We start from the raw sequence: 27,919 nt of genomic DNA on the forward strand, positions 1-27,919 counted from the left end.
GTCCTAACATAGAGATATATAATATCATATTTGAACAATAGTTTCGCGTTTGCTCTAAAGAATATCTTTGCTGCTCTCTATCCAATAATAAGTCTCGTAGGTATCGACCAGTCTCGACATACTTATTGTTTAAATATACATACATGACTTACGAGCTATAATAATCTTGAGGAAAAAATGCACTTTGTTACACACACACACAGAATAAATTAGTATATACACGAATAAGCCCCAATACGATCTCGCGATAGCAAAATTATGTTTACGTTCTGTTTATTTGACCTGCAAGTAACCCGTCTGTTGTAATTTTCTTATGCCATAGTAATAAATGAAGTCGTAAATAGAATTATCTTGATTGTACAACAAGAGTTTTGTTTCACGCAAAGAAATAATATTATTAATATAAACTAACTATAAACAAAAACTGTCAAATTTTATTAAATTACAAATAACGTTACAATATACAAAATGTGCGCACGTTATTAAATATTTAATAGAATGTTCCTATTTATTGGATATTTAAAATACATGATGTATTTAAAAATTGTTATAAAAAAGCTTTCTCTATTTTAATCACGAGTATTAAAGTATTGAATTTAGTATTGCTAAATAAACAAACTCAAAATCATTTACAAAAACCACTATAACGGGCCTTGTGCAAGCCCTTTGGGTAGGTAACTGCCACTGATTTGTTTTCTGGAGAAACGCATTGCGCGTTACCCCCACGTGCGTTACACATAACAGTCAGTCCAGTAACAGTCCCACAGGGACTATGGTACCCGGACGCCTTGTGCGCCGTACACCGTGATTCCCACTAAAGAACCAGCGGTACCCTCTCCGTGTCTTCGGTAGGCACCACGGGGTTGCTTTCGCGTGCTATCATGACGAACTACTTATATTATAAAAACAATAAACACCAAATATATAGTAGTTGCACTCGCTCGTTTGTGTGGATACCAGCCACTTATCAGTATTTCTACCGCCAAATAGCCACATACAATTGTCTGCGTTCATTTTCAAATACGAGGTAAGTGCAAATACGAGGTTTATAATATCTTAAACTCTGGTTAGCGAGGTATTGTCAGTGTTTGAAGGCAAGTGTGTTTGTTTTGGGCTTTTAAATTAGCTAGCGCATTTGCGCCCTACTAATTTAAAGTGATAAATAAGTATGTATCTATATATTTAAGAATGCAATTAAACCCTTATCTGCCGATTAATCAGTTCACATCGTTTTTTTTTCATCGATTTTTTTTAACACTGAATGTGTTAAAAAAATCGAGCACATAATATGTATTTGGTCTCGTACTTAGGGCACGATAATATATTAATTTTTTTTTATAGCAAAGGTATAATAAAACCATTTAAAACATATCTTAATATTTAGTTTATTATCACACTTACGACAGATACAAAACATATCACGATGGCACTAACTATCAGTGCATTAGCAGACGTTTCTAGTCAAATCGATGAGTGTTGACGGAACGAATTTTATTAACAACTTTCTTACTTAAGCCCTATAACATTTTGACCACTTAATATAATAAATAAAGACAATTGATTATATACCGTTGTGTATCAAATTGTAATATTCATTAATTATAAGTATTATGCGTATATTTATTTTATAACAATCCACACTTAGATATTTAATTCATTATGTAATATAATTACGTACATAATGATTTTACATGTCTACAATACTTAAAATCAATGTATACATATGTAGTAAATCAATGTATACATATAATTAAACAAGATCAATCATTTTTAACAGAGTTTGCTAAATAAAGAAATAATATTTCCTACAAAGGTTAAAAATATTTCGTATGAAGATTATTATTAGTGATAATATTTCCAATATAATTTAATGTATTTTATTTCTTAGTTAAGTCATTTACGAGATACCTGGTCAAATTAAGTAGCACCGCTGCTCGTTGTTGTATGTTGAATTCTTTAATAATATACCTATTTAAATATACTAGCAGAAGTTAAATAGAATGTCATTTTTAAAATGGATTAAATTGAAGGGCATTCTTAAAGAAAACTGTATCCCTAGTCTTATGGATACCTACTTTGGCGATTAGGATATGTCCACGTGAAATGGATTTCGATGGTTAGTAATTTGGTTTATGAGACGACAAAATGCGGCTTGCTTTGAAAATCAAACCTTGGACATAAACCTACTCATAATAAAATTTACTTCTAATATGTACATAATGCAAATATTTTAGGATATCGAAAGAAAGTTCTTAATTAAACGTTTAGGTGTCGAAACACTATAAAACAATTTAAACATCATAAACTATACATCTAATTATACGTAATTATACAACTATTACTGAAAAAAAAAAGAAGTAAGAGTAATCTCTAGGCAGTTAGGGGAATAATTTGACTAAACGACAGGCTTTAAATGTGTCACCGAGGAATCATACCAGAAACGATTTCGTCGTTTACATTATCTTTCTTCGTATAAGAAATCTGCTAATTATTTATTTATTACAATATAAATATCCATCGTATTATCAAAGGTGATACATAAAGACCTAATCTAGTCAGTTTTTTTATTGTTACTTGCTTTACCAGCCGCAAAATTTGTGAAACGTTTAAATATACAAATTTACGACCAATCAAGGAAAGTAACAAGCTACGAGTAAGATGAAATTTGTTTTCAGGTTTTCAAAGGAAAAGTAACTAGCGGTGGCGTCAAACGGAATAAACGACGATTGAGATTTTACACATGAGTTCCTCGGTGAGCGCCGTCATAGAATAGCTGGTTATTTTGGACGAGAAATTAGTTGTGGAACCTAGCGCCTCGTACTGGACGGACTGGCCGAGTGCCGATACCAGCTGCGCGCCTCCTGGCGATTAGTGCGTCGAGGCCACGCAGTTGTGGCGCTGGCGTGCTCTCCGTTGGCTGTGCTTCCGTTTCCGCCTCGGCCTCGCTCTTCTCTGCACTAGTGGATTCCTCTGTAGTCTCTGTTGACTTCTTTGGCGCCTCCGTGGTAGCCTGTTGGTGATAATAGAATGGTCGGTTTGCAGATGATTATTTTGTAAGTATTGTTGTAGTATAAATTATCGATAATTTGTATAATAGAGATAAGATATATTAATACTATCAGAATGGGACGTAGTTGTATCAATAAGATTATATTTGGCACTTATGATAGACACAAAAGTAACATCGAAATCAATTATCATTTACATAGGTATGATAGGATATTTAAATAGTACTTCATGAAACGTTACCTCAGTGGAAGGTAGTCTCTTCTTTAAAAGTGGGTTAGGACGACGAGGCGGCGGGGTAACTGCAACTCGGGGCTTTGGCGATGGTGACACTTGTAAGCGGTTGCGCAGTTTCAACACGCCACGAGGTTGCTCGGTAGCCGGCGAGGGCGAGGCACTCTATAGCCATTCAACACATCAATATGTATTATAAATAGATAAAGTTGTACTCTCAAAACGAATGTTGCAATTCATTAAAGAAACAGCATTTATCGATAAAATTTTGTTAAAATAATTTATTTCTAGCCTAAATAAACAGGTATATTCCCGTCATTACATCGTATTATTTCAATATTCTATAATATCTCCGAAAAAATAAAATAAAATGTAAGACCATAATTTTTATAGATATTCTAACTTATTTATTAAAAATGTTGTAATAGTGTAAATGATTTTTCTTTTGATATTTATATAGTGATAGTTAGTTAGATAGTTAGTAGATTAGAAATCTACATAAAATTACGTAATAGATTTTTACTTGTTTCTTGTGTGTTTTTGCAGTGTTCGTAAGGTAAGAACTTAGACCTACAGGGTTTTTTTTTATCTCACAGACTTCTTTCGCATAATAAGGCAATATCCCAAAAAATAAAAACACATACAGATAGATACAATAAAAACACATTCAGATAGATACATACAGATATCCAATGTAAGTCCTAAAACTTTCAATATATCATAATTTGAAAGTTCCATATCAACAGGATTAGTAGTTGATGCGTAAATTGTACACAAACAAAATTTACCTAATTGTAACATTCAATAATTATATGTATTATGCGTATGTTTATTTTATAACATCCAACACTTGGATTGTGAGTACATCTTGATAAAAATAGTTTTTTTTTGTAATTTTAGTAAATAACAACTGTTATCCATTGTCTGGTCTATATACATATATCAAATTTAAATAGAATACTACTCATACTGATTAGAACGAAGATTTCATCCAATTTTAATAAAACAACAATAAAATTGTTTAAAAATGAATTAATTACGTAAATTATTATTAAGACGGTACGTAATAATATTCTTGTATCAGGAAAGTCGTCCACGTTATATCACTTCAAAAGAACAATTTCTTATATTTACAATAAAATGACTTGTCTAAATATTCGATTTATTATTTTAACATTCCTCAATTGGCTGATTTTATTCGAAGTTATAACAAATAACCTTGATTTACTTTCAATTATTTGCTATTGTCTGCTTTAAATAGTACGTGTTATCAAAAATTGATTTGACCGATCTTTCACTACACGATGACGTTACTAAACACTTAAGTGATGCAGTTACGAGATTGTATAACCAGTGTGATGCTCGACAAACCAAGCTCTAATTTATAAAATATTACATCAGACAATAGAATTACGAAATACTATATTATGCGAAATAATTTTGACTATATCATTTCTTTTTATAATTATCTTAATAAAATTAAAACTAAACTATCTTGATTTAAATACGATTGTTTTTTCTTTTAAAAATTTTAAATCTTTTTTAAGTTATAAAATTATTTGTTTCCGAACAAAAATGTGTTCTGTTGAACTTGAAATTACTGAAACTTTGAATATACAAATTGTATGTACGAAAATATTTTAATGGTCTTGCCTCATTTTCAGCTTCAGTAACCGGAGCTTCTGGTGCGGAAGTCTCAGCAGGAGCTTCAGATGCGGCCTCTGTTGGTGCTGCGCTTGTTAAACCAGGCCTCAAACGGGGATTAGGTCTTATGTTAAGCTTAGGCCCAGGTCGGAGTGAAACTGGCCTTACACCAGGTTTACGGCTATAATATGAAAATATTCATGTTATTTTCTATATAAGGAAATTGAATTGTTTAAAAACTTCTTTACTACTTGAAAGTAAAAATATAAAACTGATTACTTTTAAGCTAATTAGCGTAAACCTTAAGGCGGTGACTCACCCAATAGTTCTAGAAGGAGTTGGAGTTGTATCTACAACTTCACCAGAAGCCGTGCTTTGGCTTGAAGCGGGAGCTGTGGTTTCTGTTACTTCAGCGGACGAAGCTGATGCGGTAGTCGATGAAGCAACTCGCCTCAGACCAGGGCGAAGACGCGCTCTTTATATAATACAAAAAAAATATAGTATACATGACAGAATTTAAAGTGAATACCTATACATACAAGGTCAATAAAACAATCCTTGTAGGGTACTTAAGAAGATAAATCGTATCGTGGTGTAATATTAACAATCGTGTTCTACCGGGTATAATTTATTGGTAGCTTGTATTGAGAGTAAATGTTACTACAATACTATATTGACATTATACTTTTGAAGTATCGAGAGAGTAGTAAATATACATGTAAACCTTGTACTAAATACATTTATTTATGCGATACGAACCTTGGTGCCGACGACTCACTGGCAACACTGGCGGCGTCTTGCACTGGAGGAGGAGTTGTGCTCGGTCGAGTGCGGCCTGCAAATAGACCGCGGCGCCCGAATGCCTGCTAACAAAACAAGAAAACATAACATCATTCGTTCATATTACCCCTTACTTATTCGCCTACCATTTGCAGTTATATAATTTATTTATAACATTAATATCAGAATGTGATGATGACGAAAGGTTTATGTTGTTCGTTTTTTCCGCATTCACGCAAAACTACTTATCTAATTCATCTATATGAACGGTTATGTTCCATAACTTAATAGTTAAATAGACTATGATATGCAGGTTTATATGTATTTTGATGATCAGTTCGTGTATCTGAATTGTTGAAGAAACAATTCACGGTCTACAGCATGTGTACCAAAATATTTATAGACATATCATCTTCTGTAAGTTACGAAAAAATATTTTCAGTGTTACCACGCGTAAAAATCTCAATCTAAAATTAAAAGTTTTTATCTGATCAATTTACAATAATTTAACCCATAATATGACGTGAGTGAAAGGGTACTTAGCACGTTATATCGCTATGAATATTGAATGTGAATTAATACACAGTCTATTCTATATCAACTATCATATCGACAACACATTAAACCGTATCTGCAAATCGTAATACTTATATGTAATATGATTTAAAGATGGAGCGAGTGATTATCCGTATAAGGTATGCCAGGGATTTGCAATAAAAAGTTACTTATTATTACCTTCGTAATACAAATTTAAATGATACAACAGCGTTTAAATATATGTATGTTAAGTGAATCTATATAACTATGTTGTTAATAATGAAATGCGTGATCGATATAGCATGATTATTTATTAAATAATTATTATTTGTATAAAAAATAATGTTTTTGGCGATAGAAGGAATATACGTCTACTGATATATCAGAGATTTTTTTAAATGAATAGTGAGCAATTTAACGAAAAATTAATAAACTTGTAGTAAGATTTGATTGTAAGTGATATCGTCACATTCTTAAGATTTATAATAAAAATAACAAATATTTTATAACACAATCCGATTTTAAATACAGAGCCTTTTAAGTTACGTCATAGGAGACGCTAGTTGTCCGCTAATCGGATCAATAAAAATAAATGATTCGTCAGATTGCAATAATAAAAAATAATTAGAACATAACCTTACCTAAAAAAATAAAACCAAAGCTAAAATAATAATTTATTGTAAACTAAAAAATATTCTATCGTAACTTTTTTCAATTTAATTTAATTTGCTTCGTTAAATAAAAAAAGGAGTTCATAATAAATAGACTAACATATATATAGGTAAGTGTGTTATTATCTACACACGTACATATAAAAAGAGATGAAAGAAACGATACAATACAATACGGTTATGATATGTATGTTAATTATGTATGAACATGTTAGTTAAACGATTATTAAGCACATGATAGGATCTTTGAGGTATCAAATAAGTATTAAAAAAGGAAGATTATTAAAAGTAAACATATTCGCATTGCGGGCAATCGCTTAAGCGTGTCGCTTTACATAATTATAACAAATTGCTCAATCAAAAAATGTAAAAAGCAAATAGATGCAAACCTTTGGTTGTGCTGGTTTTTCAACTGGTGCTGCAGAAGTGGAAGTTTCAACAACGGCGGCAGCTGTTGTTTTCCGGATTCCGTTGGGTTTACCGAACCGACCTGTCAACAAACGCTCACTTACTGTATGTGTTGTAATACGCTAATAATAATATTTTTTATGGTATCAACACATTGAAGTGACAATTTTCGTGCATTCTTTAATTCCATTTTGTTCGGCTTATTTTTTAAATAGCAACAACTTTAGAACACATTTATCTTTCGATACGGCCGATCACCTCAATGTGTAGGCACCGTTGCTATTGCCTGCATAAAATATTAACTGGCTATAGAGTAGTGGAATGACATTCCTTTATACTTTTGCAACTGTTTTAAGTACTTATATATAATACAAATTTCGCAAATATCGCATAGCAAGCGCAGTAGAAATGTTTATAATAATAAATAATACTAAATAAAAAATCGCTTTTGCATAATATCTTAAGTAAAACATTATATAGAAAAAAAAACAGAATACTATATATGTACATACATTAAAAACATATGGTGAAAAAATAAAATATGAAAAGAATACATGTATTCTGAAACATTCCAATCGTCCAGATGAGACGGCTAAAAACAACAGCTATTGGTTTACCTCGTGCTCTTGTAGATGTTTCCTGTGGCCCTTCTGTCACAGCACTTGTTGATACACTACTCGGAGCACGTGATCTAGCTCCCGGACGACCTTTAAATCTTGAAGGACGTGTGGGTGCAGCTGTGGTAGTCGTTGTGGGAGCTGGTGTAGTGGTCGTTGTCGTCGTAGTGGTCGTGGTTGTTGTTGTTGTTGTAGCTGCAGGCGTGGTCTCTTCTTCTGTTGTACTGACAATTTCCGTTGTCCAAGCGTCTTCATCAATAGTAGTTGACGCATCAAAGTTCATTAAATCACCCGCTGGGCTTATTTCGTTGTTTAAATTCTCGCCGGCCAAATAAGCGTACAAGTCTAATGCGACCTTTTCCATGGCAGTCATGGTAGTGTATTCAGTGGTTTCCTGTTCGTATGTTGTGGTTTGTTTATAATCTGACGGTAGTTTAGAATCGTCTAGTATTTCTTGGAATCTAATTCCGCTTATAAGACTGTGACCTTCTCTTTGTGATTCTTTAGTGTGCGAGGGTTCGTTCGTATCAGAGACATCCTCTGATGTTTCAGTCGTAGTTTTACTTTCTGATGAATATCTTGTGGGTTGTTCTTTATGAGGCGCAGGAATATCACCTGAATGAGTTTTAAAACTGTCAAGGTCTACTAGTTCAGAACTGGGCCGCCTGAAAAAATAAACACATTTATTTTATTAATTTCAAATATACTTTATACGATTAGGAGTTTTCTTTATTTTTGATGCAATATTACGAAAGAAAGTAAACCACAGACATCAAGACAGATTAAAATAAAATTAGAAAGAAATATGAAATGAAGAAAATTAAAAACAAGAATATTAACAACTATTTACTATTTTACTTTAACGCTTTTTTATCCAATATCAAATATAAAAAGAAATGTTTTATTTACATAATGAACATGCCAAACACCATTATGAGTAATTCTCGATCCAAGCTTAAATACCTTTTTTAAATATAATTAGACCATGCAGCCAATAATAAAAGTAGCAGTAGAGAGTACAGATATTGAAGATCAATAAAAATTCTAGTAACACTACACAATACCTGATATGAGCTCGAGTTCTACTTCTAGTTTGACCAATTGACTCATCGGCAACATTGTCAACCTGTGAGCGACCACGATGCCTTATTGTTTCGGAGGATACCTCAGGAACGTATGTTGTAGAGCTCGCAGTCGCGAAGTTGCGACCACGAGGAGGAAATCGTGTACTCGACGGTAGCCTGATAAGAAAAATTATTGTATTGTACGTACACTTTTTTTTCTTATCCGAGTGCTTTCTTCATAGTGCAGTGCTTCCATATGGACTCGTGCGCCAAGAAGCATGTGATGTTAAATGACTATTACGTACATTTCTGCTACTATAACCTCTATTACTTTTGTGCTGCTACTACTACATACTACTGCTACTACTGCACCATTAAGCTGTAATTATACTGTTACTAATTTAGAATGAACAATTGAACTAACCTTTCTTCTCGTGATTCATCTTCAACTGGGGCGGGTGTAATGTTACGACCGCGAGAGCGAGTTCTGGCTGGTGTCGGATTAACTTCATTGTGGACTTCAGGCGTTGTGGTTGTCGTTGCACTTGATCTATCAATAGTACTATACTTGCTCTTTGGTTTGTTTTCCTTTGCTATCTGATTTTCAGTTTCAACTTTTTGCGGACCATCGTGAGAGTTTGAGACAGCTGCTTCAGTTGCAGATGGGGCTTTGTCCTTATTCTCCTTTTTACTGTCTTCATCCTCGTCATAATAATAATAAATATATTCATATTCATAATCTTGGCCATTTGGGCCCTTTTTCACTTGAATCCGTGAATGTTGTTTTTGTTCAGAACCAGCTGTTTCCAACTTAACATTAGAGGAAAGTAAACCGCTGTTAATGTCGTCAATTGTATCAAAATTAATAGGAATATAGTCATATGCTTTAGCGGGAGACGGTGCTGAAGTTGTCAATACTGGTTTCTGAGTAGTTGTACCATCATTGTTGCTCAACTTTCCTGATTCTGACATAGCCTCTAAAGCGACTGCCATTTTAGGGTTTATATCGCGTTCTTTGATATTTTCCTTTATTTTAATATCTTCTAACTTTGAAAATGGTATGTCGACTTCTATCGATTCTGTAGCTTTAATTTTTTGGCTCTTTTTTAAGGAAGCTTTTTTATCTTCTTCAATTGATATAATACCCTCCGACGGATATTTGGTTTTTCCACTATGTAACTTTTTAAATATTTTTTCGCCTTCATCTGGTTTCGTTAGTCTATGGTTGGGATGTTTTTCAGGTATCTTATGTGATGTTTCAAAATTCCTTAAGGGAGTTTGCTGCCCCGAGCTTACTAGAACATATTCTTCACCAGGCCGTGGTTCGGTTATAATATCAACTTCACCAAAAGCCAAACAGAAGACCGAAATTAGAAAAAATCTGTAACAATGGAAAATACATTTATTAATAATTTAAAGGCCGCCATTGATTCAAGGTTTTTATTGTTGCATACAAAGCTTGGTGCTTTGTTAAACGTGACTCAGTAAGACGACATCTGGCTATTGCGTCTACGAAACCAGTGTATGCATGCTAACCGACTCAAGGAACTATGATTCATTTAAATATTTCGTCATTCCTATTTGTGTGAATTTAAAGTTTATCATACGTAAGGTAAGATGTAAAAATAATAGAACTCAATAACGTGTCACTAAGAAATAATGTGAATATATGGTGGAAGAAGACAAAACATTGTAGTCATTACATCAAGAGCAAATGAGTATAGCTGTGAGAATTTTATCAAATCAGACCGTGGGTGTAAGCATTGCGCATTCTAATACAACGCAAATCGATGGGGTAACAGCATTATAATCACTTTCGCCGCAAATACACTCTCACGCATTTTATAAGTTGCGTTCGTGAAAGATTTAACTATTTTTAATTTACTTGTATGACTTAAAATTGTATCTAAATAATATAAAGATATAATATAAAGAATTTAATATAGAGAAATATAAAGATAGAATAATATGATTATCATTTGAAAATAAAAAAGGAACTATCCGTTGAATAAAGAACGTTCACTCCCGGTAACGTATAATTAAATAAGGGTAATGATTCATATCGCGTCGCCTGCAAATTACTGTAGTCGGAAGGCGATCGTTTCCGTAATTCAACTTCTTATTAACTACATTAAGCGAAATCCTTCAAAATTAAACGCTTTTATATCTATTTTAGTATATTGATATTATATTTTTGGCACTTTCAATTGTATAGACGGTAGAGTTTTTTTTATTATAATGAATAACTAAGCTTCAATAATTCCGTACACAAGTCAAATGAGACCGGTATACAATAAGTACCGGTTCAATTTCACTACATGTAAGGTCGAACCGAGAGCAAGGCTAGGTGAGCGTATGCAATTAAAGTACCCACTAGACCACCTTAAGAAGACCTATAAAGATATATTGATTGGTATTTTCATATTGAGACAACAAATGTCCTTAAAGAAGCAACGAGCGTTCAAATTATTTTTGTCGCAACTTCCAATGTGACCTATCAATGAAGCTGTAGAACTGCTTAAACATTATTTATAAATGCTAACTTCTAATAACCATAAATGCAACAGGAGGTCACTTAGTTGTAATGTAATTTGGCTCTTGTTTAAATGTTTCTAAGTAATTATATAGTTATTTTATTTATTACTGATCAAGTTTTATCTCAAATTCTCGGTCGATGACGAAAGTGTTCTGCTTAAAATGATTATTTTCCGCATTACATACTTTGCTTAAATATTACGAGAATTGAATTTAAAAATAAAATCGAGCAGTAATATTTCTCTCCGTACAATCTAACCCGTTTTAGTTTTACTTGTTTTTGTTATAAATTCAAATATAAACATGAGTTTATATTGTAATAAAATGACTCGTGAGAAATTATAAAACATATTGAAGCGTAGATAAAATTGGTCAATGAGAACTAATTATGCCTAAATTAAAAAGATTTATAATTAAAACAATATATTATAAAACTGGTATAAATAATACCAGGATAGAACTTTAAAACAATAATTATATGAATTATTAATAATTCTTGACATTCTAAAGTATTTTCCTTTAAGAAATCAAATATAAATTAGATCAATAAATAAAGCTTGGTGTATAAAGACACTGTTATTTAAGAAAGTGTTATTAATGATTTATTTAGAATAATTAAGAACACAAAATAATAAAATACATCTACAATAATTTAATTGAATATCATTCTTCGTAATCATCACCGATTCTATTGTACATCTTTTCACCAGCTTCCTTATTAATTCTGAGATATTTATTATAAACAGGCCTATAAAAATAAGCTTTATAATCTTGTCTTTCGTTCATTTTTTTTAGGACAGCTACTTCTAAAGCGCGTAGTTTCAATTTTTGTTGTTCCTCGTCTATGTAATGCATAAACTTTTCATAGTCCTGTTGGGGATTATTATGTATATAACGAGCAATAAATCTGGTTATTGGATGTCTGTAGTATTCCCAGTGCGCTGGATTACAATCTTTTGGAGTCGGCGTCAATTGGGCGGGCCCAATAAAAACATTTGTATAGAAAATGATCGCACCAACTGGAATCAATCCCAACATTAAGTAATAATGAAACATATCTTTACATTTATGCCATTGCCACCTCGAAGGTTGCAGAGCCAGCGTTTTGTGTCGATACTTTTGACTTTCATCACATGATAATCTTACGTTCGGTACATTTAGTATTTTTGTTTTAAAGCTATTTAATATTTCTCTATTGTTAATAAGCCTCAAAACGCTCCATGAAGCCATTTTTGATACTTGAAGCTTGACAGTAGAAGACAGCAATGTCTAATGGCCATCAATTTAAATAAAAATTGACATGTCAGTAAACAAAAAGTTATCATATGTGTTGTATGGGAAACTGACTATCCGACTTTTTGTGCAATGAACATTAATATTATATATTTAAAATGAATGTAATGAAGGTACAAGTTTAAAGATGAATGTCGCTAACAGCACGGAACAATTCAATTAGCGATACAATTTAAGAAGAAGAAAAAGATTCTTTAATTTTATTGAAGGTATGAAATGAAATGTAAAGTTATTGAACAATTTAAAAAAGTCTGGGATTATCCTTTTCCAATTCTGTGGGACCTTTTGGAATGGAACGCCTTGTGATATCAACCGACGTTGTACATTTCTGTTAGTACACATAGCTAGCGTCGCTATTGGAGATATTTATTTTTCTGATAAAGAGTAAGATGGTCTACCACTTGAAAATTAAAGCCATGTCATATTTGACTTAGTTTGAAGAATTTTATAAATATTATTTTTATACACTAATCATGTGCTTATTTACTAAAACGATAAACTTATCAAAATATACCTCATACTCTTAATGTTTTTGCTTTGTATTTTATAATCCTTCTTTTTATAAAGATGTTAAATTTATTTATCTACTCATTGCGAAGAGTTGTTTGTAATATTTTACTATTTTCAACCAAAATTAGACCTTGCAACTGCGTTTCATCCCACGGTCTAATTTCTAAACTGTTTGCTTGGTTTGCAAGAATTTTGTAAACTGACTATGAATTCATTACATCGTCTTGAACGTTAATTTAATTAGTTACTGAGTTGGCTATTACTTTATTCAGAGTTTAAGAGTGGTTACAACAATACGACAACATTGAGCGTTGCAAGTTATGTCATTGTTACAAGCGTCGTCGACCATGAAACGGCCGATTTTAGATACGAAAATTTTAAACAAATAATAACATTGAACGAGAGACAATAGCTGACTAAATAACGAATTTAATATCGCATTTTATTAAAACATGTTCAGCTATTAATAAAATAAATAATAATATGCGAAATTACCTTTGAAATTATAGAAGTTATATTCATTATAGAATCTGAACAATTTATATTACTTTAAAAATTACATCATAGGAATTATATATGAATTATTTAGTAATGGAGTATGGTATAACTCAATTCTATTCTCAAAACACGTTTCACAAGTATTCGCTCGCAATGTATGCCAAAACTAAAGATGTTACGACGAATTATGAAATCAATAGAATAACCTTTAACCGAATACCAACACATTGAAATCGTATGCAAAGTTGACATTTAATTTTGTGACAAAATATAAGAACAGGTTAGGCGACTATCAAAAGTTGGTGATGTGTTTTGTGAAAAACAGCAATTGTACTTCGTGGGAGTCCAGTCGGGAAGTCGGTCAAGGACTTCATTCATTTCCCACACGGCACATTATGTTTTTATAGCTGAATGATAAATAACCGGCTAATGAGTACCGATAAGGTGAAATATTTTTTACTATTGATAGTTTTAAAGTTGGAATACAAGCTACTTATTTGGAATATAAACTGATCATCATAAGGACTACAAAAAATTTAACACACATAAAAACGATTTAATAATGATACTATATAAGGAAACCCAGGAAGCGACTGAATACAATGCATTCCTGAAATAAACTATGTTCGATTTGGGCTGAACGTACGTTTACTAAAACATAATTTCATATTGTACTATATTCTAAACAAATTCTTATATAACCTATGAAGATGTTCTTATTTTAAACATTTTAAGCAGTGCGTAATTCAATTGACATTATGTTTGCTGGTGCTCGTAGTCTTATATTCAGCGGTCGACGTCCCCTCTGACTCAACAACGACATACCATATCAGTTATTTAGCCTGAGACGGATTCAGATTGTTTACGATAATATTGTACCCGACGTGTTACATCATAAAAGCGTTTTTAAAATGAAACTATTCTGTAATAATATTTTAAATATATTTTTTAAGAGCTCAACATTATCTTTTCTAAAATAAACTATAACCCGGACTTCAGGCAAGGTTATTTACGAAATTAACTTAACAACAGTCGTAATCGTTTTCAAATATTACCTAATACAAGACCAATACCAAATTTAATTTATCTGCCGTGATTTTGTCCTTGTTTTCGATTTTGTTCTTGACAGAACTCGACTTAAATAAAATCAGAATATTCAGAAACTATCATAACCTGTACTTATAAAAACGTTACGCAAGAAATAAATCTGTTTTTGAAGTCTATGAATATTAAATAAAAAAAACAATTCACATGAGTTTTTTTCAGAGATATTTTAAAAGAAGTTTTGAATAGTTGGTTGTTAGTTCGGAACGTAAATATTACTGAAACGAAACGCTAAGATTCGGTTAATTACTCTGATTCACAAATAAAATTACAAACATGAACTTCACAAAATGAATACATCCTGCATGAAAATATTTTTATTAATCCACTAGGTGTTCCGCACGGTTTCACGTTAAACGTAACTTCTCCGTTAGCGTCGGTCGGAACATAATTTGGTTTATAAACATTTTCGATAAAAAGGACAATTAAGTTTTTTTCAAATCGGACTGACAGATACTGATACTGAGATACGCGCAATTAAATAAACAAAAAACAAATTCTTCAGCTTTACAATATACAATAGATAATCATAATCTTGGACAAATTGAGAAAACGTTGTCGCAGTATTTCCTAATTTTAACATTTGCACAGTCACCATTCGGGTAATAAAGACATGTCACTGGCTTAAACGAGTTCCTTACAAGTGCATGATATTGCTTTAAAAATATTATCACGGCGCCAAAAACAGAAAAAATGTGACTCAGAGAAACCCGGACACGAGTTTATTTAATCTATCCGGATGTCGATCTTACATAAGCCTCTGTGCTGAATACTGGTTAGCATCTTTAAACATCACGAACACATTCTTCATCCTGTTTACTACTTCATTTTCCTTAATAAAATCTTCCAATCATAAAGTTATCATTTTTTGACATGATAATTGCTATAATTTTTCGTATCTCAAACTCTACTAATTAAAAATGACACAATCTTGCATATCTGCTGTGTGCATTTAGATAAAGCTATTAGAGAAAATGTTTAATTTTAATAATGAATCTTATGCTAAACTGTTTACTTAAAATATGTAATCAGTCAATCTAAGTTTTAACAATAGAGTAATCTTTTTATACTTGTCGTGGAAGACTGTAATTACAGTAACCGTTACGTTGAACCCATTTTGTGTTCATTCAATCGTGTACAAACACACTAGTAAAGTAATAATTCAAATGTATTTTATATGCCGTTTCTTAATTCTTGTGTGTGATTAAATAACACGCAGCGTTAATTATTAATTAGAAAACATCCGCTTTCAATGCGCTGAACTTGGTATAAAAGTGATCGTACATAATTACGACTACCATGTCTTACGACTTGATACTAGAAAGTTATATTGTAAAATAATATTAAGCGACTGCTCGGATCAACTCTTAGCATGTGGCAAAGTGTAAGTCATATCAAGAAACTTAAATATTATTGAGTTGTTCTTACTCAATGGTCAGTTGTCGCAATCCCTATAAAACTCGTTGGTTTTATACATGTTGGAAACTAAGGTATAAAGCAATCAGTCAGTTTTGTGAAATCTTAATATTATATATTAAATAATATAGAATTATAATTTAATTTTAAAATGTGAAGGTCAACAGGCATTGTGCCATCTGAAGATCACCGCTACCCATATACATTGTAATTGTAAGAAATATTAAGCATCCCTTACGCCAATGCGCCATTAGTTGTGTTGTCACTTGTGGTCCTAATAAAAGGGGCTCACTTACCCTTTAATTCGCAATACAGTATAAAAAAATATTGCCATATGGAGGAAAAAAAGTAACTCTCTGGTACGAACCATATAACAATGTGGTTCGTACCAGACTGGCAGATACTAGAATACCATATTACCAATGGGCCCAAAACCTTTACCCCGATAAAATAAATCAATACACAATCTTAAAGGCGATTATACATTTATTATAATATAAGAATAAAGTACAAGAATTGGTCAGAGAAGCGAATGCTTATTCCGTTCGTGTTCGGTAGATAACATCGCAGGAACGCCTTTCTTTGCCGGTACGTAATATGAGTAGAGTACAATTCCACTACCACAACATCGACTACTGACTATAACTTCCTGCATCATCTATTCACGTGATTTGAACGTGGAGTGCAGTGATGCAGGCGACAGTAAATGTAGATATTGTAAATCTGTATCGTGAGACAAGGTCTGGTCTGTCATACCTCGAGCTCCGAGGTCGCCGGTGAACGTACGGAGGCAAATATGTAAGCGTAGCCAATTGCCCGATTGTTTTTGTCTCTTTCAGTCATGCATGCGTGTGAAACAGATAGATGAATGGAGATAGAAGTTTCTTAAGAAATGGCATTTGATTTTTACATTTAGACTTTAATTGCAACTTAAATGTTGTGCAAAAGAAATATTAGATTCGATAAAAATATTTATTAAAATTATAATAAAATTTCCCGTGTAATAATTCAGCTATTATAAATTAATATAATAGTAAGTGCCAATGGTCTTTGCACATAAAAACTATGACAAAATAAAATTAAAAGTGGAACAACAAATGATATTATAATTTCCTTATGAATTGAATATCTTATTAAGCGACCTTCAAGTATAATTAAATTTAAGAATCCGACATCATTTTGCGAATGGATATTGAATAAATTCCGATATTCCGTATCTGATACAAGAATTTCTATCATATTTTTCACCGTGTAAAAAAAATATCTCTATGAAACGTCTACATTCACTCTTTTAATTTTTTGTTGAATTGAGATGGTGTCGCCGTCGAGTGTTGATTATTATCTGGTGCTGACAAAAAAAATTAAAAACTGATTTTAGTTAACATATGATCAATATTGTTTGCCATATTTTATTGCTCATCAATAAAAGTTGTAGAGGGACAATAATTCAGTAAGTTTTATTCGTTACGCATTACGGTGATACGGTTCATCAACCCTGGGCTCAACTAAATTGTAGTCACGTTGCAATTAAAACGTTGCGCGTGATCCGAACTCTAACAAACTTATGCTATAAACTAAAAACAATTGTAAATTAATGTAATATTATGACACTAAGGCATATTTCGTAAAATTTCTTAATATCATATTATTAAATATGAATTATTTTTATATAATATATATTAATGCAAGCTAAAGAAAAATTATGATTGTTTATTAAATAATAATTGTAGTTACAGCCTATTATTCAACAAGCGTGACGATGAAATAAATGTAAGACAGCAAACAATGAGCACTTGTTTGAACAATGAAAACTAAGTATCATGATCAAGTGGCGAGATTGTTTTAACTTCAGCATTTATGGAACTTAAGCTCACTTATAAAGCACTACATATGTATTAACTGCTTTCCAAAATTTGAGCTCCGTTCGCGTGCGCAGCAAAGTGTTGTTTTTCTACAGTTTCGTCCACCTTGAAGTAACTGGCTTTGCTTCGAGGATAGTTTACTAAGTTAATGTAGCTATAATAAGAATTATATGTAAGTTCAATCCAAATAAATCCATAAGGCTTTAGTTTAGGGATAATATCATAATTTGTATATAATAAATGTCATGTCGTTATAGCGTAGTAAACACTTGCTCGTATCTTTTAAATAAATAATAATATATAATGTTTCATTTGTAAGTACTGCAAGTACTTTAAACGTCTCTGGCATTACTGTGAGCCTAACGAAGAATGTAGCGTGGAGTAGGCAACCTTGTACCGATATCATTTACATAGTGGTCTTTTAAACGTCTCTATTGAATAAATTCACACAAAATGTTAAAAGACTTGTATAATGTATTTTTCGAGTTGTAATTATTATTTACTTTTAATGATGTTTTGTAAAATTAATTGAATAAATAAATAGCATATAATATAATAACAATCTGTTTGATAATGTAGAAGCCGTAGCATGGAAACGCGGCGTTTATAACGGTAGGTAAGTTGACGTAAATCGTCGTCGAGTTGTGCGCATGCGTCGAATCTCAAAGCTCAGTGAATATCCACGGCACGCACATAGCGTCTACGCCTGACATGAAAATATTGCAGGCGGACTTCGTTGGAATACATAAACGAAATAGTTATATGAAACATTTTGAAATAAAGAACGTACTTTATTATCGAAGAATATGTATCTATGTACTCAGTATGATTGTTAATACGTTATTTAGGTTAATATAATTGTAAAAATATTAATGTTTATTGTAATTTTCTCTCAAAGTGTTCCCTGGTCCCTAGAAGAGCCGCTAAAAAGTAAGCTCAAGGTTATTTTTTTGCTAAATGCTTCCCTGAGCAGAAATTCAACTTTTACCACAATGCCGACATAAAACATGTTTCGTAAACAGGAACTGCTCATGCGTAAGAACTGCGACAATATGCCGCACCCTTGTAAAACTTCATCGAATTCAGCTAGAAATATGACACGTTATATAAAAATAAATATTTTTTTAACTTATTACACGTAATGGAAATCTAGATTTGAATGGTTACGAATTTAAATTACATAATTAATTCTTCAACTCAGTTTTTAAAAATATACAGTATACAGGAACGCGAACAATATTTCACCGAGAAAACCGGTAAGCTGCCGCATAATACGTTAGCGTTAAGTATTAGCAAGCGACTTTTGATCGAAATCTTTGTTTGCAAACGAATTGCATAACATTTGTTGCAGACCATGGGCCTATATCGAGCCAAGGTCGAAAAACGGTACCAATCATGCGAAGACTTTCAGTTTCAGAGAGTTTATCGAATAGGCTGATACAATGTAACAAAACGGATACGAGTTATTGCAAAAATGAATTAAAAGCAGCAGTTTGTTTATTATTAATTAATACTGAAAGAGAGAATTCGAATTCTTATAATGAAACAAATAACATTATGTTTTATTCATCTGTTATCTCACAATAAATTCCTCAAAAGGTCATCGGCTCGAAAGTGAAACTTGTTGATGCCGAAAGTGATGAACACAAAACATTAAGATACATATTGCGATGCGTTCTCAGTCGCTGCCGGCCCGGGAATGAACCCGGACCTGCTTATTGTCACTGATGCAATAGTTTATCCAATGTCAGTTTTATTATGAGGCTTCTCCGTCTGCTCTCACCGTGTGATGTGGGTGTGACGAAATATCTTAATACAATAGTGAAGATTTACGTAATGACTGATGTCGAGTCGATATAACAAACTCTAAAACAAAACTAAATAGACTATCCTAGTTGGAACTTTAAAGTAGTTACTGAATATTCATCAAAATAAACAAGTCCAAATTTACGCTTTGACCGTATTTAAATCAATCAAAACAACTTCAACGGCTTAATTTGTAATTTAATGAAATATCAAACGACCTCAGGAATTTGCCAAATAAAGAACTTAGTAGGTATTCTAAGCTTGCGGAAGGTCATTCAGGTTGAATATTATTAAGTAGTTTCCAGTTTATCGCAAAGTTGATATATAAATTGCCTACTGTCGGCGACACGTGCATGACAAGATATTAATAGTTATATCCTCTATTGCTGTAGCGATGCTTTCACAATTAATCACATTATATAAACTGACAGTTATGAAACGTTTTACATTATTTGTTTTTAACATTTAGATATTTTCAAGAAAGACTTCAACGAACGCGGAGCCGTGCATAACTGCTCTGAAGTAAAATTTCCAATATGATACGGATCATCGATAGTTCTATTTGTAGTAAGATTCATTTTAATTTAAAAGGAAAATAAAATAATCGGTTATGTATTCAGATAGACGCCATATTGGCATTCTTCCTTTTTTTAAGATGTATATATATATAGCTCAGCGTCGCTTTATAAATATATCACACATGAAATACGAATAGTCTAATTAACTATATTTTTAAATTTATTTACAAATAAATGCTGTTTAATAATATATCACTAGAATACACTGAATTTACTTTTAAATTGAAGTAGGAAATGAATACGTTTCCTTGGAGATATTTATAAATAGAGTGTTGAAGGCGCGACCGAGAATGCTAGGTCATGCCTTCTGAGATCCATAAATTAATGAAAAAACTCCAACCGATAAGGTTTATTTAAAAAGAAAATCCTGCAGTAATTTATCGCTACGAGCTTGACCGCGCTGAAACTAGTGAGTTGCGAAAATATTACTTGGGAGCCAGCAGACCATTATAGTTTTAAAACAGGTTCGATGATGCTAGTCGTGGCGGATCGTTGAATAGGTCATAATAATCAAGCTGTAGTCGAGTCAACAACAAGTTTTGGGAGTTGCGTAAGCATGGACGGATTAGCGGGTGTCGATGGGTCGTGACCTGCCACGTTGTCGCCGCCACCAGTTGCCCTTGACATATCGCTCCACTAGATGTAGAAAGTGCAAAGAATTAAACTCGCCCGCACTCCAAATCATTACCGAATTCAATTACGCCCGAATTGTATTTAAACTTACATTCAACCTAAATCACTCGGCTCGGCAAATAAAGACATACTGACTAGTTTGGTTGTATATACTTCATTTTCTATCATTAACATTTTTGATGAAAAATTAACGAGGGCAACAAAACATTGTCTATTTTAGTAAATAAATAGTTACGCAAGGCTGACTTAGTCACAGAATTATGAGAGATCAATGGTATGCGATGACTTCACGTTTATAGCTAACTATGCGAGAAGCGAAAGCGCTTGTGGGCTGGAAGGCTGTGGCGTGAAGCATCTGCGGGCGCGCTGGTGGCGGCGCTCGCAGATGCGACATGTTTGGCTGGGATCACACAACTAATTGCACTTTCGCAACTATTAGCTTGTAATTTCATTTATACGATACAACGCATACAATAAACTATTTAAACATTTACAATAATTACCTAGGATATATTATAGATCGACATCGCTTCGTGACAACGCTTGGACAAGCGAAGTTCAAAAAAGATAAGCAAGTGCAACAAAATATAAAATTGGTCAATATTAAAATCGATGGTGTGTCTTAAACAGGAAACAATAAAATTGTATAGTTTGAGACCTAAGTATTATAAATAGAAACAATAGTAATACGAAGATGGTGAGTTTTTCACGCGCGCTCGTGCAAATACGTGTTAAAAGCGAAAGTGAAGGTCAGATGAAGACGAGATGCGATGCTGCGAGAGCGGATGAGACCGGTCCGAGCGCGACTCTTACGCGTAAAACGTCTGAAACTTGCGACACCGGTGTGATCCGGGGAAACTTGTGTGACTGTAGGATATCCGTGAGCAAATGGACTGATGATCGCTATTATATCGCTTTTCAAGTTTCTTTATATAAAATTATTATAGACCGTTAGAAACACATATTACTATATATGTATAAAGAAAAAAAAACGTATTAGGAGTTGAGCATGATTAAATAATTGCCTAACATACTTTATGCACGTAAATAGGTGCTGTTTTCATTATTTTACTAAACGAAAAGTATAATATTATGATATAATAAATATGTTAATTTTGTTCTAATATGACATATATGTTATATATTAATTTCATATCATTCATTATTATATATATCCGAATTTATTAAAGACAGTTGTAATTAATAATTAATATTTTATAAAAAAATATTTTAACTATTTAGCTACCCATAAAAATATAAATATATTGATTTTAGTGTATTTATTGCTGATTATTTATTTTACAAGTTTTTCATTTATAAGTGACGTCGTCTCCGCTTACTTCGATCGTAAACGTGATATAAATATCTATTACAACTTTCTTTTTACTTCTTAGTGTTACGTACGCCCGAATCTGTATCGCAGAGAAATTCCAATATATACTGATTTGTATTCAAAAAGAGAGGGACCGAATCACGCATAGGCGATGACAAAATGGTAAACTAAGTTTCGTTTTAACAGCGAAAGTGAAACAATGAACACGAAGAAATTACCACATGTGTCCGTAAGTGCGAACTGACTGTTATGTCCGTTCTATGGAAATTATCGCGAAATGATTGTTTAATTTTGCTCTGTAGCTATCTAATTCATATTTTGTTGTATTTCAGCCATTCTACACAATAAATAGGCAGTTCATGGGTATTTATGTAACGAAAAATACGAAGGGATTGGTTTTAAATACAAGGCCAAGTCATATAATATTCATTTTTATATTGACAATTCAAAATACCTTTTACTTATGTTTTACACTATCAGTTTATTAAGATTTGTACGAGGTTCAATACTATAGGTGTATTTGTATTATTATTTAGAAGCAATTATTTATACAGTAAAGCTTTTAACCGACAACATCCACACCGGAACTGAAATCAACTTGATGAATACTAATGATTGTAGCGGGAATTTAACCGGAAAACGCTAGACCAAACTTATGAATGGTTAACATATAGTCGATAATATCATAATATGTGAAAATCAGTTATGTTTTCTCGAATGTGAACATGAAAGGTTTTTTAGTTTTATAATAAATAATTTGTTATAATGGAATAATTTTTACTTTATTTATTAACAGAAGAACGTCATTAATAAACTAAATTAATAAGTAAACTAATAATTCTTAATATTTCTTGCTATTCATTATGTATGACGTTAGTGACTTGGTCGGGTGACTGTTGCTAAATACATGGTAAATAATAAAATCTACGTTGTTTTATGAGTATTGCATAATTAATTATATTTTATCTTCTTACTAAACGTGTCAATACATATTAATTAGCTCTTTAAGTGAATTACGAAGGTTATTGTGTCACAATTATAGAAATATTAAGTAATATGCTCAACAATGTCAAACACGGATGACGGATGCACCTACCGCCCTTCACCACATTCCAACTCAAACAAACGATTGATAATTGCATGCGCGTTGAAACATACATTCTTATTTTATCATTAGAAATATAGCGCTGATTGTATTGAACATTTACAACCTTGAATAGACATTATTTTATATATATTGAAAGTACTTTAGGTCGACAGCTACCTTAGAAAAAGTTCGTAATGAACGTTGCGGCCGAGGAAGTTTCCCGCGATGGAAAGCTCCTACAATGGTGCCACAAATTTGCGGTGACCGCAAAATTATTATATTTAATAATAAAACAGCGTGCTTTTTGGTTGTTGGAGAGTATGAGTATGAAAATATGGAAAGCGCACCTGGGCGCTCGCTAAGGAGACATTGTGCGCGCTTAGTCGTGCATATTTTAAAAGCAATATTTCGCAGCCTTCATTGAGAAACACGCGCCCTCATTCGTGATGTCAGTTACTTGGCGTTAAGCAACCAACACCTGATTTCCACACAAGAAATCAGATCATATTATTTTCGCCATATCGGCGATACGAGATGCCTCACACCCCGACGAATAGCGCTAAGTTACGTAAAGCTCTACCCGGTGGTCGCGCGCTTCACCTATGCAAACATTCGATGAAAGTGACAATGTGCGCGACGAGTTATGATACGCTATTTTTAACATAATTAAAATCCGTTAGAAAGTTATGATGCAAAAATAGCTATTACGAAATAGTCACATAATAACCATTTATTGATATAATTAAAAAAATGTCGAACACGTATAAACAATTGAAATTATCAATTAAATTAATCTACTCACAGCACTATCCTGGAGTCCATGACGAGGATCAGCTGCTTAGAGCTGCGAGCGCGAGTTGCGTGCGAAAAACGTGTGCGAAGCGCACGGCCCGGCTCACTCGGGCTGCTGGCTGCAACAGAAACCTCACGTCAGCACACGCGCCTTTCCCAAACGACACACAGTTGCGACAGTGAAGCTCAATGAGGAAGCTGAATCGCACATTTAAATGCAACATTAATGTCAGAGAGCGTTTAAATGCCAATAGCGGCGACCTTTCGGTTTTGAACTAGGTTGTGCAAGCGAGGATCGCCGGTCGTGTGAGAAAGGCGAGTGCGTGAGGGGACGACTGAGTTCGGAGGGAGAAGGGACGCACCGGGGATTAGACTGGGGCGTAACACCGATGGCGACGCGCTGCCGAACGGCGACTAACCTCGTCGCCGCGTGCGCGGCTCTTACTTATAGCCGCGCGCCCACATGCACTGCGCCTGCTGCCCCCTATCACCAATTCAACTCACCACCATACCAACCACCCTGTCACCACCAAATAACCCTACACCACGTCTTTATGTCTATAGCTTTAACATATGGGTGTGCTAACCACATAAAATTATACAATAACAAATTCGAATGTTAAGTAACATATTTTAGCCTTTTTTTAATATTCCAATTATTGTATGTTAAAACAATTAAGTAAATAAGAAATATTGTGTTTCCTACTTATTATACTTGACATAATATGTATTCAAATTTATTATGTAAAGTATAGTTAAGTTAAGTCAAGACTTATACATTATTTTATTTACTTAAGTTGTTTTACGGATCTCTAAGCCCAAGCTACAAGTCATCGATTTGAGGGCATTCCAAGAGTTTCCATTATTTAGCTCTATAAAGTGGTTAAGTACTCAAACATCATTCACGTGGAACCAAATAAAAGTTTGTTAAAGAGCATTTGTTGACAAAATATTTAGAAGTTGTACAAGAACGATTGCGTCCTTAATTCATTAAACTATTTTTTTTTTCAAATCTTAACATATCAACCTTATACTTCACATTGGTAAACTAAAAAAAGATATAATTGCTATGTTTGGAAATATCCCGTAAATATTATCGAACAATAATTATCAATAATAATAAAACATCACCTTTTTTTAAAACGCTTAATACATATCCAAAATTATTCGATGGTGATGGACTCGCTGGAATTAACACCTAGATATAAATAAATCAAAAATGAGCCTAGAAAACCTTGCGTCAAGAAAAAAAAAGAGTGAATTAAAAACATTATAATATGCTATAGCTATAATAGAAAATCGATATTGAAATTATAACTAAACTATAATGAATTAATCGTATCGAATTATAACGCATATTCCCCATTTAATGAAAGTGCTTTGAGGAAACATTTATACTATTTTTTTTAATATTGCTGCTTTTAATTCTATTCTCAGTAAACCTTTGAGTATTTCAGTAATTAAAAATTTATGAATTTGTTAATAATTCTCTCAAACTGATTCAGTATTAAATTTTGAACCATTTTTATTTAATTTAGCGTGTAATGATGGCCGACATATAGGCTGCCTATAAAGGCCCCATAAAAAAACTATAATTAAAAAAAATGAAAGTAAGCTATATAAATATATTCATAACGAAATGTTATGATATCGCCATATTATATGACATTAGAGAACACAATACATCCGCAGGCAATGCCCGTGGCCCAGTGCGCCACTTGCGCCAGGCTTTGACCCGCAAACTCAGATCATATTATAGGTCATGTAAATCAATTACACTAACTATTTCTTACTAAATTAAATTACTACTGGTAACAGAATGCAATACGTAATCACATCAATATTTGACATTATTAGAAAATTATCAAAAATGTATTTAAGATTAAATAAATGTTCTAGCAATTTTAAATAAGGAATCATTAATCATTACGTTGTTTTTTATTAATTACTTGAGGCATTTTTAAAAATATGCTGAAACAATTATTCTTAATATCATGTCAGTAGTCAGTTAGAAGTTTGAGCAATACGTCTATACGAAAGACATCAACGCCTGACGCAAAGCAGTCACGCAGAGAAGTAAATATTGTAAGAACTCGCCAAACAAAACATTCATGTGAGATCTAATCGAAGTCTAAAGGTCACATCTCACATGTGTAATCAAATTATATTTTTTTTTATTTTTAGGTAATAGTCCCCAAAAAAATTAGTCCGAATATTACAAACAACTATTAATAGTATTTATGTAAATTAGTTTTAAATTGAATTATTATGTATTAATTATATATATATTTCTTTATTCCGTGTAATTTTATGGCCATCATCATTTTATAGATTGTGAAAAATTCAATTCAATTCAAATGGAGTTTTTTAATCTAATAGAACGAATCTATTTAGGAAGGATAATATTTTGCTAGATTCCAATTACAACTAAATACCTATTTCAAGTAATTATAATAATATCAAATCATACAAAAACTAATGGAAATATTTGACACAATTCGTACATGTACTGTCAAATATTTTATTTGTGCGACATTCCATTGTATTGTAGCTGATTTGTATATTTATAAATTAATGTGAACATCAAATTGTCGTATACCTTCTATAAAGGAAAATATAAGAAATATAAAAAAAGGAAAATAAACATTCAAATATTTTTTTATAAAATAATAAAATCCTTGTCATGAATCTTAAATTTGAAATTCAAAATAATACAAAAAATCAATTCGTATAAAAGTCCTATACAAAAAAAAATTATACGTAAAAATACCTTAAATATATTCAAGATTAGTGCTTTTGAGGATAAACAAATTAATAAAATTTTAAAGTTTGTTTCTGTGAACCAATAAACATTTTTTTAAACGAAATTATAGACGTCATAGCTTAGTCATTAATTTTAACAAAGCGCTTTAAAGACATTTTTTGTCCTTGCTTTCGTTACCATTTATCTGATTCATTTCAGTACTATTTACCCTGATCACAATGGCAAGCCCCATTCATATTTAATTAGAAATATGATAAGGTAAAATCTATTTAGAAATTTAAAAAAATATATTTTTGTCCTAAAATTAAATTAATTTTCTCTTACGATGTACGTGCCTATGCAACGATAGCTTAATAATTATATATATTTAAAAAAAGGCACTAATTCGATAAGGAGAAAAGTCTAGACACAAGATCAAACTATTTTACATAACATTATTAATTAACAAATAATAACACTACTGAGTATAATATTAGTAGGAAGAGTATAATGTGTTCCAGTTTGAAGGTTGAATGACACAGCGTAATTTTAGGCATCAGGGATTTTACTTATTAGTTTCCACTGTTGATGACGCAATGGCGATTTAAGGATTTTTCAATATTTCTTAAACTTGGTATGCTAAGTGGTGGCAGTAAGTGGTATACAGTGTATACAGTGGTATAAATAACAATAATAACATAATAAAAATATAACCAATATAAATCAATATGTATTTTGAGATGAAACTCTGCATACTGAAAGTTAGTG

General features: G+C 32.2%; 1 protein-coding gene across 4 annotated transcripts; it reads right to left on the minus strand.

Moving 5' to 3' along the window:
• Positions 1–1,369: 1,369 nt before the first annotated feature.
• Positions 1,370–24,896, minus strand: LOC113401341 (mucin-5AC-like). Of its 4 annotated transcripts, none has more exons than XM_026641216.2 (11): positions 24,771–24,896; positions 24,419–24,527; positions 9,386–10,342; positions 8,962–9,138; positions 7,898–8,562; positions 7,262–7,362; positions 5,644–5,747; positions 5,204–5,359; positions 4,894–5,065; positions 3,250–3,405; positions 1,370–3,010 (listed from the first exon to the last, which is right to left on the minus strand). In XM_026641216.2, exons 2-11 carry the CDS (start codon positions 24,436–24,438, stop codon positions 2,795–2,797), a joined length of 2,724 nt encoding a protein of 907 aa, XP_026497001.1. In that variant the 5' UTR covers positions 24,439–24,527; positions 24,771–24,896; the 3' UTR covers positions 1,370–2,794. The 4 variants fall into 4 exon arrangements, with proteins under 4 accessions (XP_026497001.1, XP_026496991.1, XP_026497018.1 ...); XM_026641206.2 differs by having other exon boundaries at positions 5,644–5,750; XM_026641233.2 differs by having other exon boundaries at positions 5,644–5,750; positions 24,670–24,806.
• Positions 24,897–27,919: the final 3,023 nt, after the last annotated feature.

This window comes from Vanessa tameamea, chromosome Z (assembly GCF_037043105.1).
Source record: "Vanessa tameamea isolate UH-Manoa-2023 chromosome Z, ilVanTame1 primary haplotype, whole genome shotgun sequence".
Lineage (NCBI taxonomy): Eukaryota > Metazoa > Arthropoda > Insecta > Lepidoptera > Nymphalidae > Vanessa > Vanessa tameamea.